Raw genomic sequence first — 19,547 nt, forward strand, 5'->3', positions numbered from 1 at the left:
TGTGTGAACCAAGCCTTAGCGTCTATTCAGCGTTAACAGAATATTTTTAAAAATCGAAATTAACCTACGTAATCTTGCCCATGTTGGTTGAGGTTCTGAATGTCGGTTTTAATTACTTTTCGATTAATTGCCCAGCCCTACTTTTTCTTCATTATTATTATTATTATTATTATTATTATTATTATTATCAGTCTTTGGCCTAAATTAAATATACGTAGAAGGAAGCATAATTGGTGATGGTACCAACTCCTAATTCTCTGAATAGCAGACACAAAACTTGCCCAAAAGATTCCATAAAACCATTTTATTCCATCAGCAGCTGACAATACAAATAAATTATGCCTTTCTCTCTTCCACACACACAGGCCCGCTCCCCACCCAAATAAACATTTATCTGAATATATACTATATGTACATTTATGTTGAGACTGGCTATTCTATAAGGCTCCTCCTTGTAATGGGTAGAACACATCCGAGAGGCTCATGGCACAAAAAAAATCCGAACTAAAACTGAAAACAAGCGCAGCACATTTACTTCCAGTGAATTTCTCTTTCACTGCAGGAAGATAGGTTCCATCAGGACTTGGCGAAGAGCTTTAGATCGTCCCTAATTAAAAACATTGTCACTTTAATCTGGTGCATCCTGGTTCATTTTCAGAAGATAAGCTAATCTCAATGCCAGGTGGCACAGTTTTGCCAGTAAATCTCATAAGACAGTATTTGTAGTGCCTGGTCATTAATCAGTCCAAGCGATTCATTATCAATGTAATTCTTTTTGAAGATCACATTACATGCTCGTTGTCCGTCTCTCGCGGCGTGAAATGTGCACCCGTATAAAACGGATGCAAATGAGCCGGAAAAAGCAGCCCTGATATTAGAATGCAGTTTGAAATGACTGTGCAAGATGCATTGCATCTTGCATTGTTGGCTTCTCTATTAGTAGCACTGAAGCTCCACTTCTGCACTGAAAGTAGTGTTGACATCGGACATGGCAGTTTGCAGCCGATTTTGCCTCACGTAGTCGCGCTGTCTCACTGATTTGTCTTGCATGGCCTTCTATGGCTTTACGAAAAGGTCACCAGGCATTTTCATCCTCCCAGCTGATGTCACCATCACCCCAGCCCTCGGCTTCGGTCTGTGAGAGACAAGAAGACATTCATTACATCCCACCCAGCCAGTTTTTAAAGAGAGCTGCCTTGTGGGATGAGTAACACCAGTGAAGTGGCTGAGCACTGCTGAACTGCAAAGCCACTGTACAAAAAAAGCTGCGTTGGGGACTCCAGTTAAATCTAGTACAAGTGTACAGTGTTTGGATACTGACCTCATACAAGCTTAAAGGTAGGAAGGTCCTTATCACTGAGTGTGTTTACATGCACTCAATAATCCGATCATAATCTGATTTCTGCAGTTATCCGATTATTCAAATGGTCATGTAAAACACCATACTCCGATTAAGAAATCTGATAAAGAGGCTGGATTTTAGCTCAGTAATCAGATTTCCCGGTGCATGTGAACTCTTACTCTGATTTCTTTCGGATTTCTCAGTCTGCATGCGTGTAGACAGGCGGCGGTACCGGAAATAAGGGAGCAGAGATGCAGCAAAACACTTTTGGAGTGGCGCTGATCCCAAACACGAAATAAAGGATTTCAATATTCTTCGTTTTCTAAATGATGCATGTTCATATTTTCAGGTAAAGTAGGTCGATGTTTAAAAATAATTTAAAAAAAAGCTGTGGCATGAAGTTTTTATGTCTTCTTCTGTGAGTTTTCGGCTGGTTGCAAAGCAGAAATCTGATTACTGTCTGACTTATGTAGACCTGGAGATTCCACATTATCTGATTACTCAAGAGCATGTAACCGTGTTGATCGGATTACTGACAAAATCTGATTTTCTGCAGTTATATTAAGTGTATGTAAATGCATTCACTGACTGGCCATTCATTATGAAAGGAACTGTCATTCATATGGAGAAGCGAAGTCATCAGAATGCTTTCAAAACAGGTTAACGATGAACTGGGGGGTGAGCTGTGCAGCCTAACATGCCCTGTCACCTCCATATTCACCTATATTTGACTCGCTATCAAAGCTCAAAATGACTGACAGCGACAGACTAAATGTATTTCTTTAAAACAGACAAAGTCTGTTCTGCAGAAGTCAGTACAGTTATACTGCTCTGCTGCTACACTGTATTCACAGGTCCTGGGCTTATATGGTCACCAAATGACTCACAAAAAATCCATCAAATGGCGATTCAAAAATATTCTGAACACAACCAGCAGATGGCGTAAGTCTGCGTTTCTTTTCTTTTCCTTCTTGTTTATCACAGTCATTGTTGGCAACATAAACTAAACACTAGAATGTCGCCTGTGTTTTGCTGATATTCTTGGTATGCACTTTCCTATCTCTTGCCAAATTTGTAAAAAACAAAAACAAAACAAAACTGACCACTGTTTGTTCAAAATACACAACTACAATGGCCAAAATTAGGCACTGAATAAATTTGAACGATTCAAAAAACATTTTAAATAAAAAACAATTGTTTTACATAAAACAACAGACTACATTAGCTGCAGATCACTGTTCTTTAAATGTCCCCAGTGGACAGTAGGCGTTAAAACTGCCCATTTGCTTGAACTAGACACCTTTGCATGCTGGGAACTGTAGTGCAGCTCATGGTGAAATGGGCAGATATTAATTAATTAAAATAATTAAATAAATAATTATGTAATTATTTGAATTAAGTAACTAAAATAATTTTGGTGGCCTTGTATTTGATACATGGGCTCTACAGCAATGGTATTCCCTATTCAAACAGACCTACTAAACCGGGCAATTAACTGACGACTTCAATCAAGTGCATTTAAGCAGCAAAGTCAATTTTGCTGGACACTGACCCCCCCAGGATCAGAACTGAATAGCTCTGTTTGACACCGAAGACCTGGAGAACCAGTTTGGTGATTTTTCCCCACTCAACTCATTATTTACCAGGTTTAGTTGGTGTGTTAGACCAGGGAAATCAACCAAGTGTGCTGGCAGAATCGGACAAATCGTCTTACCTCTGTCAGATCTACTGCAGCAAACTTGGCAGTCAGATCCAGTGTGTTTACAGACTGTGTGCCGTCTGGTTCAGTGTTAGATACTGGTGCAGCTGAAGGTCCTGCAGACTTCCCCCCAGGGAAGAGCGTGGAAGAAGATGACAGTTTTATTTCTGGTACCATGTCGGCGAAGAAGTCCAGCTCTGGATCGCTCTCTGGTTTCCTTTTCACCTCGATGGAGAACTCCTCTCCCAGCGCTCCTGCACCCCTGCGTGTGGTTTTAAGTTTGGGCTCTGTAGCTGTACTTGGTTTGCTACCACTGAGATCATCTATGCTCTGGTCCCAGCCAGTATCCCATGATGTGTTCTTCTGCTCTGGAGCAGGTTTCACAGCAGAGCTCAATCTGAGTGCTTTGGACACTCTTTCAGTTCCAGAGCGTGGTGTGGCTATAGATATGGCGGCACTCTCTCTTAAGGGGTTTGACACACTGACTGGTAGAGGTGTGGTAGGCGACTGGTCTGAGGTAACCTCCGGATCCTCGAAGTCGTCCCAGGGTTCCTCTGTATCGTCGGCACCGGTGGTCGGTAATTTGGAGGTAATGTCCACCGGCCGTATGCTGATCTGGACTGGTTTGCCTTCATCTCTGTCTGATTTCTCCTCCGCGTCGCCCCAGTCAGGCCAGTCCTCGTTGAGATTGGCCATTCTGCTGGCATTCTCTTCCCGCTTCCCTTTGCTTAAGCCATTCAGAGGGAGAGCCATATCTCTGATCACCACTGGAAAAATGTAGATATTAGCCATGTTAGACACGAGGTTAATATAATTCTCAATACTAAGGGAAAAAAACCCCTTCATTTTCAGACCTGTATCAGAAGGTGAAGCCATCTCGGTGTAAAGTAATGACCTTTCTGCCAGTAGGGCTGCAACGAACTACTAATTAGGCATTTAATCTATCGAAAGTCTAATAATCTATCGATTACTTAAATGAATAATCAGTTGTTCGGATTATGAATCACTACATTACCAAATAACTTATGTATCTATTAGCTTTTACATTTAGCTTGAGGTTGTTTTATGCATTTGCTAACTAACAATGAAGACAATATAGATCAATAACATTCAAGAATTCACCGTTTTCATGAACTTTCCTGCTAATAGAAAAGATAAAAGAATAAAACTCCAATATATTTTTCCTGTCAAAATTTATAACCAAGAATGTGCAAAGTAGCAGCAATAAAATAATAAAACATTAAGTTTTCCTTTAATCAAGTAAATAAAAAAAATCTATTTAAATTTTAATTTAAACGTAAACTTTAAACAGTGCAGTCTGGGCTCTGTGCGCAAAGTCTTGGTTGAAACGGAGGAAAGTCAGCATCTCTCCGTGCTCCCATGAGAGTCTCGCTCTCCTCTGAGAGCAGATACTCCCCGCTGCAGAGAAGACGCGCTCTGATGGAGCGGATGGGAAAGTGGCGAAAGTTTGTGGCAAACTTCTCTATGAACAGTTAAATTTAAACGATTTTGTGTAAACACTTTATTTTAACAGTAACCCTTTGTCCAACTGCCCTATATGTTCACGGAGAACTAACTTGGTGGGAAACGTTTGCGGGACAACAGAAAACTGTTTTCAGTGTTCGCCACATTCGACCACACCGGTGGCCTCGACGTGAAGACCCCGATGCAGTGTTTAAAACTCTAAACGTTATCTGAAAAGTGAACAGGGTCACTGTGAATAATAGTTACTTGCTTCTCTGTTCCAGCAATTCCAGAGAAAATGCATTTCAAAACAGAAATTGCTACGGTTTAGCTCAGAACATGAAGTAGGACGGAATTTAGCATTAACCTTAGCTAACTAGCACAACTATGGCCGCGTCCCAAACCACACACTTCTGTACTTCACACACTACACCGATGAGTGCACTTCTAATGGTATATGCGCTATTTTACACACTATTGAGTGTGCTAGTACGCGGTTTGGGACGCGGCGTATCTTACCGAGATGAATCTTCTTCATCAGTGAGCCGACAGGTTTCCTTTTCAGATGGTCCATGATGGAGGAGTTTAGCTCCCACACTTTGAGGATTTCGTTCTTGAAACTGACACTGTGCTTTTGTTAACTCTCCAATAAGTGGTAATGTCAAAACGCTCCTAGTGAGCGCGAGAAAGACGCATAATGATGTCACCAACTAATCCGACTACTAAATTAGTTGCCAACTAACTTGGTCGTCGATTTTAGTCGACTAAGTTGAATAATCGTTGCACCCCTATCTGCCAGTAATTACTTAATGATCAGCACTCTTCCCTTGGGCTGCTTCAGACAGACTCAGTGAACCTGCAGTCCAACAGTGGTGGACAGTAACTAAGTAAATGTAATTCGTTAATGCACTGAAGTATTTTTTTCGTGTATCTGTACTTTACCGAAGCATTTCTATTTTGGGTGACTTTTTACTTTCACTTCACTACAAGTTGCAAATAAATCTTAAACTAAAACTTTGCTTGTTTGTAAAGTGATTTCAGAGCCACTCAGTTCTACCTGATGGAAACTGTTTGCCTTCAGAGTTTTGAGCTTATAATAATTTTAATAGACATCAGCGTCACTAATTAATGACATTCTATTAAAAGACTGGTTTACCAAGAGAGACACTGGAGTATTTTCACCTAAAATGAGTTAATGAAGCGAGTCTTGTTACAAAAATGATAATAGGACATTAAAGTCATAATTAATCTTTTAGTACTTTCACTTTCGATACTTGAAGGCAAATACTTTAGTACTTTCTCAAGTGGAGGTCTAAAGGGAGGAACTTCTACTTTTTGCTGGAGTAATATTGTACCTTGGGTATCTCTACTTTAACTCAAGTACATGGTTTGTGTACTTCGTCCACCACTGGAGTCCAACAGCTTCCCAGCCTTACCTGTCTTTGATGCTGAAGGGTGTTGGACAGCAGCATCTTCTCTGACTCTCTGAATGGAACTCAGGTTCTCCAGGACTAATGACTTTCCTTCAGAGGGCTTAGGAAACAGACTCACGATCTTTGAGGGCTGCGAAATATGGGGAAGTGACTGCCCAACAATATGAACCGGTGAGGCTGCACAGGAAAGCCAGACGTTATTTATAAAATACCACCTATTTATTATTCAGCTATGTACATAGACATTTACTAGTAAGCCTTAAACAGGCCCAGTTACATGTGTTCATGCGTTCCACGTAATGATGTGAAGCAACAATGAAAAGCCAATTAATTAACGACTTCAGAGTGAAGAACTTACTTTCTGGGGTGACGTCTGTTGACTTGGTAAAGTTCGGCGTAGTCCGTTTGAAGACCTTTGTCCTTTCCCCGCCTACTACCACTTGTGCCCCCAGCAGTGGGACCAGCACCGCCAGGCTCTGCAATGTCATGGCGACTAGAGTATCATTCGTGTCCCTCATTCCCAGCAAAACCTGCAAAACAGTTTTAAATTATTTTCTAATGAGCTTCATGAAATTGCTAAATAACAACACACAGAAAAGACAAGGAATGTTCAATTATTGCAGATAAGCGTGTCTACAGACACAAGGCATTACATTAAACATCCGTACTGTGTTTTTACTTCTGCTGTCTTATAATGTCACTGTCATTCAACAGATCCTCCCTGCCTTAGGTCAACATTATCAGCATTAACAAGACATAAAGTCATAGGAGAAGCTCAATAAGCCACGTCTCTGAACGCTGAACATGGAGCACAGGGGAGCTATAAATCATCAATGTCGTTGGAGATGTTGAGCAAATGCAGTAATTCAAACAGGAGTTATGGCCCTGGGGCTGTATTACAGAAAATTCTTAAGTCTGAGATCATATCTTATCTGCTTTGTTGTCATGGCAACTTCAGTTAAGACTGAATTTCGGACAGAAGCCATTACAGAACAACAGTTCTTAATTCTGTAATCTTATTTCCAGATAAGAAAACGGTTTTACAGAAACATCCTAAGTTGCCAAAATATCCTAAATATTTTCTTAACTTTAAGATGAACCCAGAGCGTCTTAACCTCTGTTTAACCGTCTGTTTCTACTGTTTTATGCAGTGAGAGGCAGCACAGTTCACTATAACCAGCATAATGACATTTATCTACACTGAAAACGCTGCTTTGAGCTGTGAGTTTTTTTTCTAACAGCGTTTAAAAGCCCCAGACTCTACAGACACGATCTCCACCAAATATTACAGTGATGGTGGTGAATAATGAGGAGATGGAGCTGAACGCGTGTCTGTTTATTAGGAGGAATAACATTAGTACGATCAGCTAAAGTGTCTGGGAAATTAAACTGAAACTGTGGAGTGGCGACTCTGATAAACAGCACAAAAATGCTGAGACAATATTCTTAACTCTCAGTTTATCGCTTTAGTTTTATTTGACCTTTTAACCTCAGTAAAAGTAGCTAACGTCAGATGTCTGACTAACTAACTTGATTACGTGTTCGTGTTTCAGTTGTGCGCGTATGGTCGGCTGCTTGATTGTCAACTTCAATCGAGTAAGTTGAGACTTCCTACCTTCAGATAAGATGCTGTAAGATAAGATTCTTGAATTAAGATCAGATCTGCTTCTGTAATACGGATTTGTGAAAAATCTTATCTCGACCTGTCAGATCTTAAGTTCAGACAAAAGGATGGGACGTTTCTGTAATACGGCCCCAGGATGCCCCTTTACCTGAGGTAGGATCTGGTTCTTGAGTTCGTCATGAGAGAAGAACTCGGCGTAGACATGGATATGGGAGAGAAGCACCATCCGCACGTGCTCCTCGTTAACTTTGAAGAGCTTTAGGAGTTGCGGGATCACATGCCTGCGGTAGAGTGGCATAGACAGCAGGCACTCCTCTCCAACCCCCACTCCAGAATCTGCAACAAAAGATAAGATAATCCTTTATTAGTCCCACAACGGGGACATTCTCAGTGCTACAGCAGCAAAGGGAGAGCAAGGCACTCACGAAAAGTAACAAGAAGAGAATTAAAAATTACTTAAGAAGGTTTTTACAGTTTGTTATTTGTTACCGTATAGACAATATATCACTGTTGTCAGAAGAAAATTATAACTTCACAGGAGAAGGGAAAAACATACTTTGCTTTTAATGTAAGTGAATTTTTTCCCAAGTCATTTTAGGCTGTTTCTTTTTATCCTTTTTCAAATTATGTCAAAAACTGAAAAACGTCAAAAATGGAGATATGAGGTTTTCTTCCGACAACAGCGACATATAATACTAAAGTAAAAAATAAGATGAAAATAGAAACTCTATGCTTCACAAAAATTAACAATATAAAAGATTATAAATAAATAAATGCTAAAATATTTACACTGTAAGGATATTTTACCCGAATTTCAGTTGTTTTGCACATGAGGTACTGGTTTATATTACACATGGGATGGTGAGGAGTGAACAATATAAACATTATAAATTGAAAAGCAAAAAATCTTTACACTGTAGAGATATTTTTAAAATATTGCACACAGGAAATGGTGATGAATTCCACAGTTTATGTTCTGTAGGTGTGTGAGGTCTAATAATCAGTGTAAAACTCATAACGCATAAGTTCACAATCCATAAAGGCTACGTTCACATTACAAGCCTCGTTGCTCAAACCTTATTTTTTTGCTCAAATCCGATCTCTCTGACACGATGGTTCACACTCGTTTAGGTAAGCATTTCAAATCTGTCATTAATGTAAACGAACCAGCGTCCTGAAATGACCCTCATGAGCACATCCTACTCAGTAACGTCACGTGAATGAATCACGTTCATCATCAGCACAAACTAACGAGCAGAACGAGCTTCGCTGAAGATAATTAACTCTGATCAGCTCTCAGCTTCATTATTAGAGCGAGATGAAGGAGAAAAAGGTGAGATGAGCTGCTTTTCCACCGTTTACAGGCTTTAACTTCTGTTCGGCGCTGCTGCCATGGTAACGCTGAATGATGGTCACGCGCAGTGGGGAAAAAAGCACATGAATTCCGATCTGAGCGTCACATTAAGGTCACATGGCCACGAATCGGATGCGTATCCAATCTAGGACCACATACGAAAGTGGCTCAGGTCGGATTTGAAAAGATCAGATTTGAGTCACATTAGGGCAAAAAATCGGATTTGTGCCACTTCAACCTGGTAATGTGAACGTAGCCAGAGACATCGAGAAACATCAGGATGAAAACATACTGCTTTTTTCTTTTTAACACAACTTACACTTGCAGATCTGTGATCTACACGATCTGTAGGTCGTAAAATCAGTGAAACGCAGAACGTATTCAGAACAGTACAGTACCCTTCTTTGGCCGTAGCAGGTGAGGCAGGAAGCTTTTAACAGCTGTGGGTTCAGCAAACACAAGGGAGTTTAACAGCTTAGAAGCCAAACGAGCACCAATTAACTCCTCGGGGAGGCTATGAACTCGGTCCAGTAGAAATCTGAAGACAAAGCACAGTACGTTAATATTATAGTTTGTTAAAATAACAGAATAAAAGACAATTGGAGCAAAGGTACACAAGGGATTACTTGAAGAACTCGTGCTTCTCCTCCTCAGATTTCAGAGTCAAGCTCTTCAGAAAGTTCATGATGTCCAAAAAGTCATTCCTGTTGGAGGAGAATGTGAAAACAATGTGAAATTTCTGATCCGCTGCTTTTATTGAAGCGAAATAAACAAGCCAGAGGAAACTCACATAATACTAGTTTCATTGTGTTAACTAGTTTTGATAACAGATTAGGTGCCATTTCATCCAATTCAATAGAACAGCCAGAATCCTCATATCAATCATAGAGTAAACGCTCATATCGCTGCTTTCGGAAGAAAACCTCACATCTCCATTATTGTCGTTTTTCAGTTTTTGACGTAATTTGAACATGCCTGTTGCCCTTTACATTGTGTGTAAATTTCATGATAGATGGACCAAAAGAAACGACCCAAAATGACTTGGAAAAAGTCTGGTTCCATTGACTTACATTAAAAGTAAAGTATGTTTTCCCTCTCCTGTAAAGGTACCATTTTTGAGGTACGAGGTTTTCTTCAGACAACAGCGAAATGCGAGTAGGAAAATGGGAAAAGCGCCACACCTGAAAAACTCATGAGTCAGTAGACTGCTGAGAGGCGGTCGGGCTGCAGGGTCAGGGGTCAGGAGGCTGACCTGCAGCATGCTCCTCAGACTCTCTGCCAGCTCTTCAGACACTGAGAGGGCAAGAAAGAGAAAATTACACACAGAAAGAACAAAAGCAAGAGTAAGTGTAGAAGACTGGACAGAGATTTAGCGAAGGGAGAAAAGAGAGTCAGGAGAGAATAAGAGAAACCTGTAAAAGTGCTAAATGGACTGATGAAACAGCTGCACGGTGTTTGTGCTCTCTAACAAAAACATTTTTTTCTGAACATGTCACCAAATAGTTCAAATGTCTAATTAGTCATAGTAATAAGGGCTTTTTTTTCTTAATCATAGATTTCCGTACCTGGATGCCGCGTTGTCTGTTGTTCTCTATCTGAGGCGATACAGCTGCGCATCCGCCATGTTGGAGAGGTCAAGATCCGCTTATGAACAAATTCACTTGTATTGAGTGACGATGAGTCTCAGGATTAAATCAGCCACAACTTCCTTATTACTCAACCGATTTTCACCAAATTTGTTTTGTTATAATCCTCAGACACAGAGTAATCTAGGCAGCACGGTATCTCGGTAGCTTTAATTTCCTGCTCTCGGTAGCTTTAATTTCTTTAATAATTGTGATTGTGCTAATTAGACCAGCAGGAAAGTATTCAGTCTGCACCTGACGTTAAAAACTGAGTTTAGCACTTCGGTAACACACACATCTCACACACATCAGCAAATCCATCAATGTGTGAATCACTTCTAATCTTAATACACATAAAAAAAATAAAATCAATCCCCCAAAACACAGTAAGAAGGACAAAGCTGAAGTTGGCTTCCTATTTGCCAGCTTCTTGTTCGAGTTTTCCGTTCCACCTTAAATGGTGCAGCAGTCACTTTCTGGTGCCTGAAGCTGCACCATTTAAGGTGGAACAGGAAAATTTGAACAGAAACCTGGCTAATAAGAAGCTGACTTCAGGTTTGTGTAAGAAGGTTCTAACGTTAATCTATTATGAATATCTACACGGATTAAGGAAGGCTATAACTTACCCAGCTACCAAGCATTAAACAATCACATCATCTGGTTCTCTATGCCTCACCAACCACACAGACATATCTACACCACAACATCACACAAACATGCTCTCCCTCCGTTATATAATCCTATCCCACTTTCTGAGAGCAATATTCTTGAAATAGTATAATTTTGGACAGTATCTTTCTTAACCAGTTATTCTCCAGAGTATATTTCGGTTTTTCCATCTGAATTTACATGACCAGACCCTACGGCAAATTATTCAGTAACTGCATGAAATGAATGTGAAGTGTTAGTGTTTTGTTTTTTTTTGTTTGTAAAAGCTCCCCTGAAATTAACAGAAAATGTGTTTTATGATCATAAACATAATGCCATATGCTTACAATTTACTGCTGAATGCCAAAAATCTCAGACGCTCTTTGTATTTTTTTATAAAAATAATTTTCCGAATTTTTAGAGATCACTGAAGAGACGCCATCTGAGATTCAGTTTATAGCTCAGATTTGTGTGGAGTCGACTTTCAGTAGAACAAAAAATTGAGTTCAGCTTCTTTTATTATAAGGGTTTAAAATTACATCACCCATTTATGTGACTGGAAAGAAGACAGTTACAGCTCTCATACGACCCCCACCTTCTGAATGTAGCTTATGAAATATGCAAGTTATGAAGTAAAGAATATGACGAAGTGCGTTTTGCAACCAACAGTGGTTCCACAGAGTTAAAGAGGTTCTAACGGCCGCTCTGTAAGGGTACTGAATGCAGTTCAGCAGCGATGTTGACCTCCCCAAAATGGCGGCGCCGTTGACGTGCCTGGCTGGAACTAACGCAGCATCTAGGTATGCATATCTATGGTCTTAGTACTTAGGAATCATATACATTTAAAATAAAATCAATGCTAAGTACATCCTCTACTACATATCCATTAACTCTGAACACTGACCTGAGTGAAGGGCTGGCACCAGCACAACTTTGTTCCTTTGTGAAATCCATATATAACTATGAAAGATAATTCATAGTGTGCTGTGCAGGCTTAACGTCTGCCACAACAGGATGTTTCTCAGACACACACAGGTCACTTGGCACACGACTGTCGATGAGGCATTACTAACCATATCCATTCAGGAGGGGAATGAGGGCCTCCACCAGCACACCAAAAGAGTAGGCGTCCCGCGAGTGGGCGTGCTTGTCTGGAAGCATTTTAAACCCGTCCAGCTACAAAGAACAAACTGTTTTTTGTTACTGAGTCATTTAAGTTTAACTGCTAATGTGCTAATGGAAAATCATACAGCCTGCTTTGATTGAAGATGTACTTCACCTTCTCTTCGGGAGGGACAGCACTGCTTTCTCGTACTGCCTGAACGCTGGCGAGAAACTGGGGAGACAAAGCCACACAGAACAAAGATTCTTAAATAATAATAAAGTACATTTTTCCATTATGACAATAATTCAGACACTGGTGTTGGTTTAGCACCATTAAATAATCAGAAACAAAAAAATCAAATGACACTGCAGCAAATTTTGATGGAATTGCACTGTAAGAAGAAAGGCTGGGTCTCACCTCTGGTGTTGCTTCCGCAAACTTGCAAACAGTCTCCATCCCTCCAAGCTTCCAGTGTCCATCCTCACTGACAAACACTGAGGACATGCATACATTGTTGTGGCTTAATTTGCCCTTAGGACACACAGGGAGACAGAAATGTAAGTACAATGCGCTGAAGAACCTAAAGAACAACCCATAAGCCTTTCATTAAACCAGTGTTTCTGAGAATCACTGATGCAGAGGTCTGTAGGACCCACCACAATATCTTGTGGTGTGGGTCTAGTTTTCAGTGTCATACGTGGAAGCAGCACACTGGGGGTAGAGGCAGGACAACTCATACGTGTAGAGCAATCCCACAAATTAATGAATAGCCAAAATAATATGATAATTGGCACATGTAAATAATATCTATTAAATACGGATACACGGCAATAAAGCCAAATACAGGCAAGTCTGACATGAGCCAGTCATTTTCAGCTGTGACTTATGCAGATGGAAACCAGCTATACAGGACGGCAGGCAGGGGCGGGACAAAACTGTTAGGTTGCGAGTGGGAGTGGGACAAAGAGAGCAGATTTTCTGAATGAAATCTTGCAGGAGTGGGACTGAACAATTGGTCCCATGCAAACCTCTACACTAATGACGTTACTAGAGCTGTCATAACAAACCTTTATTACCATATTAAGTGTTTTAAAAAATGGTCTATGTAATCTTTTTCATATCCCTATGTAGAAAATGTATTAGTTTAAAAAACTGTATATCACTGTTGTATCTCCAAAATGATAACTTTACAGGAGAAGGAAAAAACCTACTTTAATTTTAATGTAAGTCAATGGAACCAGAATCCCCCCCCCCCAAGTAATATTGGCCAATTTCTTTGGTCCATTCTAGAGATGAAACGGTAACCGGTTTCACGGTAAACCGCGGTAAAATTAATGATGGTTAGTAGTACCGTTTGAACTTTAAAGTATCGTTAAAACCGCGGTCGATTACCGCGGTGTGAAAACTCGCTTTACAGAGTCAAACAAAGGCAGAATCATCTCTCAGACGCAGCTCTGTGTGTGTGTGTGTGTGTAGAGGGGATGTGGTGACAGAGATTCGGAGATATTTCAGCCTTCTAAGAAGACGAAGTCTGACATTTGGTCATGTTTTGGGTTTTATAAGGATGCAGAAGGAAAGTTAATTGAAGATGACCACCCTGTCTGCAGATGACCACCCTGTCTGCAGAACAGGCCGAAAGAAAATAGCAGCGAAAGGGGGCAACACATCAAACCTTACGAGTCATCTTCGCGACCACCACCTGCTACTTTTTAGAGAACGCAAGGTTAACTTTAACGGAGAAGTCTGTGGAGACTCTGAAATAGAAGAAATGTCACAGTTTGTGTGGTTTAACTTTTGCTTGTGGTTCGTTAATAATATAAAATGAAGCTTTTAGCGTCAAACAATCGGTGAATCAACTGTGAATAGAAACTAAAGCTTGTAACACATATTTCTGTGGAGCAGAGTCTCCAAAATGAGCTCTGAGTTAACTCACACAAGCTCCGGAACGAGACGCTGCAGAGGTTCAATCTGCACAGCTCCCCTTTCTCGTCTCGCGTGCAGTGTTTACTTTCTGAGAAGAGAATAACTGTCTCAAATCACTCAGTGTCCCCTACAGAGGGCGCTACTGTTCAAACACGATCATCATTAACAAGCAGCTGAGTTTTAAATAGGGGATTTGTAACCTGTTGTTAATGTTGATTATAGATGACTTAGTCGAACGTTTCCTGCACTCTTTGGGTGAAGGATTTGCTATTTCATGATCTACGAAGTGCACTACATAGGGAAGATAGTGTGCTTTGAGACAGGACCTCGCGCGAGTAAACGCTGTGTGCCGCTTTTAGGAAAAGCAGAGTTTCAGAGATTAAACTTCAGGAGTGTTTGCTGCCGCAGCTCAGATGCATGTTAATTTTAAGTTATGTTTTAGTTCTAAAATGCTTTTAGAGAAGCAGCTCAACAGGTGAAGACACACTGTGTGAGTTCTACACTGTCTGCAGCTCACAGCGCGGTCACGCAGTTCCTCTGTGAGTTTGGCTGTTTTTCCTGGTGCGCTGTATTGATTAGGGGTTCAGCGCCACAACGGCACAATAATGCTGCAGCTGCAGTTCGGACAGAAATCCCCTGAGTGCAGCGCTTCTTAGAAGTAGTAATTTTCCATTAAGACCCACCTCAGAGTTGGTCGAGATTTAATTCTCTATGCAGGGAAATCCCTAATTATTGTAATTATTATTATTATTATTATTATTAATAATAATAATAATTTACAACAGTAATAATAATAATAATAGTAATGGTGAAACGAATTTCAGTTTGTGTATCAGTATTTATTTATTTATTTTACTTTTCAACGCTTTTGAACAATATCGCGATAATATCGATAATCGTGATAATTCTGGTCATGATAGTCGTGATATGAAATTTTAATATCGTTTCATCTCTAGTCCATTCATCATGAAATTTACATACAACATAAAGGGCAACAGACATTTTCACATTATGTCAAAAATTGAAAATGACCAAAATAGAGATATGAGGTTTTGTTCTGACAACAGTGATATATTATTAATTATTACACCTATTTAACTTACAAAACTCATCTTATTGTATTTTATATACATTATACACTGCCCTAACCTGAGAATACCTTACTTTAAGATACTACCATTGAGACTTTGTGTATTCTATGTTTATTACTATCTATACTCAACAATGTATGGTGGAAATATAAGACGTATATTGTATCAAGCCTTCAGGACTCTACTGATCTTACCCTGTCATGGAGGAAGACCAGGGCCTGCAACAGGTCATAGATGCCTGCGCAGATCTCTTCTGGTGTGAGATTGTCCAGCAGGAGCTCCAACGGCTGAACTCTTTCCGTCACTAAGTGAATGCCTCCGTCCTGCACGGAGCATGACAGGAATCGCAGCAGGCATGGGTGCCTCAGAGTCTTCAGGTGCTAAAAGGCAACAGGGAAAATGTTCAGCTTAATTGTAAACCACAGACATTCAACAGAGTCTGGCTACAGACATGCACTCAGATGAACTCTCGGCCCCAGTGGCGTCCCGTGCACACGCACTCTCTGCCACAACGGAAGAAGCAGCCCGACGGCACGGTAACCTTTGGCTGCTGCTGCTTAGCGATATCATCACTTAATCTATTTTTCAGCCATAACACAGCTGGAGCATTAAGGCCCAATCCCATTTCTTCTTTTTACCCCTACCCCTTGTTTTCGAGTGTCACCCTTGAAATCTTGCCCTACGAAATGGGACAACCCCTTAAAATAATAAAAAAACAAAAAACAAACATTACTTCATTAACAGCTACTAACGCTGCTCTGTCTACGACCCTGCCAGTCTGCAGTGACAGCAGAGGAGGGTAAAGTTCAGCTCCTCACTGCTGGTCTTTAGTTACATTTAGGGCATCATATGTTTTCAAAGAGAGGGGCAATTATTTATTATCACCCACCTTAATTTCTTTGGTGATACGAAGCTGAAGTCAGATATTCGCCAGCTTCTTGTTTGAATTTTCCCGTTCCACCTTAAATGGTGTAGCAGTTACATTCTGGCGCTTCAGGCGTCAGAACCGCTGCTCTATTTAAGGTGGAACGGGAAAATCAGCTAGCTAGCTACCGAGACATTAGCATGTTATTGGCGATTTTTTAATGCTTGTTACGAAGAAAACAACCATAATACATTGAAACGACATTAGACTAAGATAATACGATGGTTATCGTAATTTTTTAACAGAGAAAATTCTGACATTTGTGGGTTTCTTTGGTCTCTTGTTTAGCCATCTTGGAAGTTTTGATGTTTGGAGTGTCTGAAAAACCTCCGTTTGGAGGGTCATGTAGCCCCAACACTTCGCCCTACCCCTCTATCTCAACAAGAATTGAGACACCCTACCCCTAGACGTGAATGCGCAAAACAGATGGCTAAGGGCTGAGTGGTAGGGGCGAGGGGTGAAATGGAATTGGGCCTAAGTTTAACGTACCTCCCTGTTGAAAAAAGTCAGATCCCGTCTAAAGTGTCTATTGGTTCCTGTTGGTGTCCAGTAGTCACTGATGGTATTCTGTGTTTTCCTGATGGGTTGACATCACAGTGTAAAGGATTCAAATCATATAAGCAGGTGTTTTGGGCCTGATTCCAGATCATTTCCTAATAGCCTCTAATGGCAACCATCAAGCCAATTCCTGTTTGGAAGCAAAACCATCAGGTTTTATTGCTAATCGTCTTCAGCATGGCTTTCATGCGTCTCAGCGGTAGCCTGTTTGTTTTTTCTGTGAATAAACCCAACATCATGTCTTATCATCATGGTTTTATTTTGAAAGTTTATATATTAAATTACCTTATTATCAGTATGGCAACGTTAATATATGTTCAGTGTAGCTCTTGTTGACCAACAGTAGGTGGTTCGTCGCAGAGCGGCACTGATGTCATCAATAGGCTGGCGGTGCATGTCAGGCTGAGAGTGCATGTCTGCAGCCAGACCCTTCTCCAGACACAATCAAAGACAGCCAAAGAAACCTAAACCCATCACTTTTGTGAATATCTTTGTGGGGCCAGCGTACCTTGGCAGCTTTGTTGACTTTGTCTTCATTGCCTCGCTTATAGACAAACACAGAAGCAGGCTTGCTGTCCTGGAGGATGGCGGAGTACATCGTGAGGCCCGAAGGCAGGGTCAGCAACAGCTCCTCCAAGATGCAGCTCCGCAGGGCACTGCTCTCCGCTCCCATGGTTGCTCAGAGAGAGCAGCCAACCACACTATCAGGATGAAAAGAGTAATAAGCTGCTTATTAGGCCCCACAGGTAATGACAAATCCCTAACACTGTGATTTAAAAAGCCATGTGTATGTGAGTGACTTTTAATGCCCTGCTAACCTGTGTACAAACATTAATAACATTAAAGGGCCCCTTTCATGGGACACCTTAATGGGCTTTTTATGAACAACAGAGTTGGACGTATTAAGTAAACTCTGTTGACATTTCAAAACCCACCATTCACCCCTGTGAATACAGTTCATATATGGAAACTAAGCTGCAAAAACAACTTCAACTTACTGTGACTGTGTTGTCACGAAAACCAGCACACTTGCATACACCGATCAGGCATAACATTATGACCACCTCCTTGTTTCTACACTCATTGTCCATTTTATCAGCTCCACTTACTATATAGGTGCACTTTGTAGTTCTACAGTTACAGACTGTAGTCCATCTGTTTCTCTGCATACTTGGTTAGCCCCATTTTACCCTGTTCTTCAGTGGTCAGGACCCCCATGGACCCTCACAGAGCAGGTACTATTTGGGTGGTGGGTCATTCTCAGCACTGCAGTAACACTGACGTGGTGGTGGTGTGTTAGTGTGTGTTGTGCTGGTACAAGTGGATCAGACACAGCAGTGCTGCTAGAGTTTTTAAACACTGTGTCCACTTACTGTCCACTCTATTAGACACTCCTACCTTGTCAGTCCACCTTGTAGATGTAAAGTCAGAGACGATAGCTCATCTGCTGCTGCACGGTTTGTGTTGGTCATCCTCTAGTCCTTCATCAGTGGTCACAGGACGCTGCTGGCTGGATATTTTCGGTTAGTGGACTATTCTCAGTCCAGCAGTGACACTGAGGTGTTTAAAAACTCTGATCCACTCAGACCAGTGCAACACACACTAACACACCACCACCACATCAGTGTTACTGCAGTGCTAAGAATGACCCACCACTCAAATAGTACCTGCTCTGTGAGGGTCCATGGGGGTCCTGACCACTGAAGAACAGGGTAAAAGGGCTACCAAAGTATGCAGAGAAACAGGTGGACTACAGTCTGTAACTGTAGAACTACAAAGTGCACCTATATAGTAAGGGGAGCTGATAAAATGGACAATGAGCGTAGAAACAAGGAGGTGGTCATAATGTTATGCCTGATCGGTTCCTTCTCAAATGGACAGTTTTTGGAAATAATTAGCCGATTATTAATTTTATAACTGTTACTTTATTCCCGTGATGTGGAAGCAGCCTGGCTTCACCCAGTTAAGACTGACTAACGCAACACTGACAGAAAACAGAAGTTGCGGGCAGAGGCTAAATGTGCGTTAATACTTGGTTCCTCTGGTGACCAAACAGTCCAAAATAACTCATAGGAGCGAGGACTAACTTAGCTAATGACCAAAACACCCCTAGTTTAAAGACAAACTGAGCAAACGTGAGAAAAGTTCTTCCTCCGACGTGTCAAAGATTTCTGACAGGTTAGCAAAGCTAGCTAGCATTAATGCCGCACGCGCGCCGTTTAGCTAACGTTAGCCAGTCTAAACTCGTTTGTCCGCCAATAACATTGATTTCTAACGCAAGTAATTTTGCTTAAAATCAAGCGACGACCGTTCCACCAACTTAATAACCAGATTTATACAACAAATTCACACCTGGCCGAGTTGGCCGGCTAGCTAAGCTAGGCTAAGCTGCGCTAGCTAACCTGCTCGGCTGTGTCGCTTTCCCAGCTCAGCGCGGATCAGTCAGTCTTCCCGGAGGCTGCCATTACAGCATAGCCGACACTGTAACACCCGCACCAGCGCCTGGTCGGTTCCGACTTCGGTCAAGTCATTTGGACCATCGACAAACTGATTTTGAGGCCAAAAATCAGTTGTTTCCAAAGACCGCATTAAAACACGCAGGACACTCTGTACACAGCTCGGCTCAATTCGGCTTGGCTCGGCTCAGCTCGGCTCAGCGCACATCCTGTTCACCAATCACAAACTCCGGCTCAGCGCCGGGCGAAACCATTTCACAGGAGTTCTGCTCCTATTCAATATATCCCGCTTTATATTTA

The 19,547-nt window shown here is 41.2% G+C and overlaps 1 protein-coding gene across 1 annotated transcript; it reads right to left on the minus strand.

The window, feature by feature from the left end:
- Positions 1-182: 182 nt before the first annotated feature.
- scyl3 (SCY1-like, kinase-like 3) lies at positions 183-19,434 on the minus strand. Its single transcript, XM_036581279.1, has 14 exons — positions 19,194-19,434; positions 17,300-17,492; positions 15,503-15,688; positions 12,712-12,825; positions 12,469-12,525; positions 12,263-12,365; positions 10,098-10,209; positions 9,543-9,620; positions 9,315-9,454; positions 7,711-7,898; positions 6,297-6,468; positions 5,942-6,115; positions 3,057-3,808; positions 183-1,135 (listed from the first exon to the last, which is right to left on the minus strand). The coding sequence occupies exons 2-14, from the start codon at positions 17,462-17,464 to the stop codon at positions 1,076-1,078; spliced, it is 2,301 nt and encodes a 766-aa protein (XP_036437172.1). The 5' UTR covers positions 17,465-17,492; positions 19,194-19,434; the 3' UTR covers positions 183-1,075.
- Positions 19,435-19,547: the final 113 nt, after the last annotated feature.

The sequence above is a fragment of the Colossoma macropomum genome, unplaced genomic scaffold (assembly GCF_904425465.1).
Source record: "Colossoma macropomum unplaced genomic scaffold, Colossoma_macropomum, whole genome shotgun sequence".
NCBI classification, from domain to species: domain Eukaryota; kingdom Metazoa; phylum Chordata; class Actinopteri; order Characiformes; family Serrasalmidae; genus Colossoma; species Colossoma macropomum.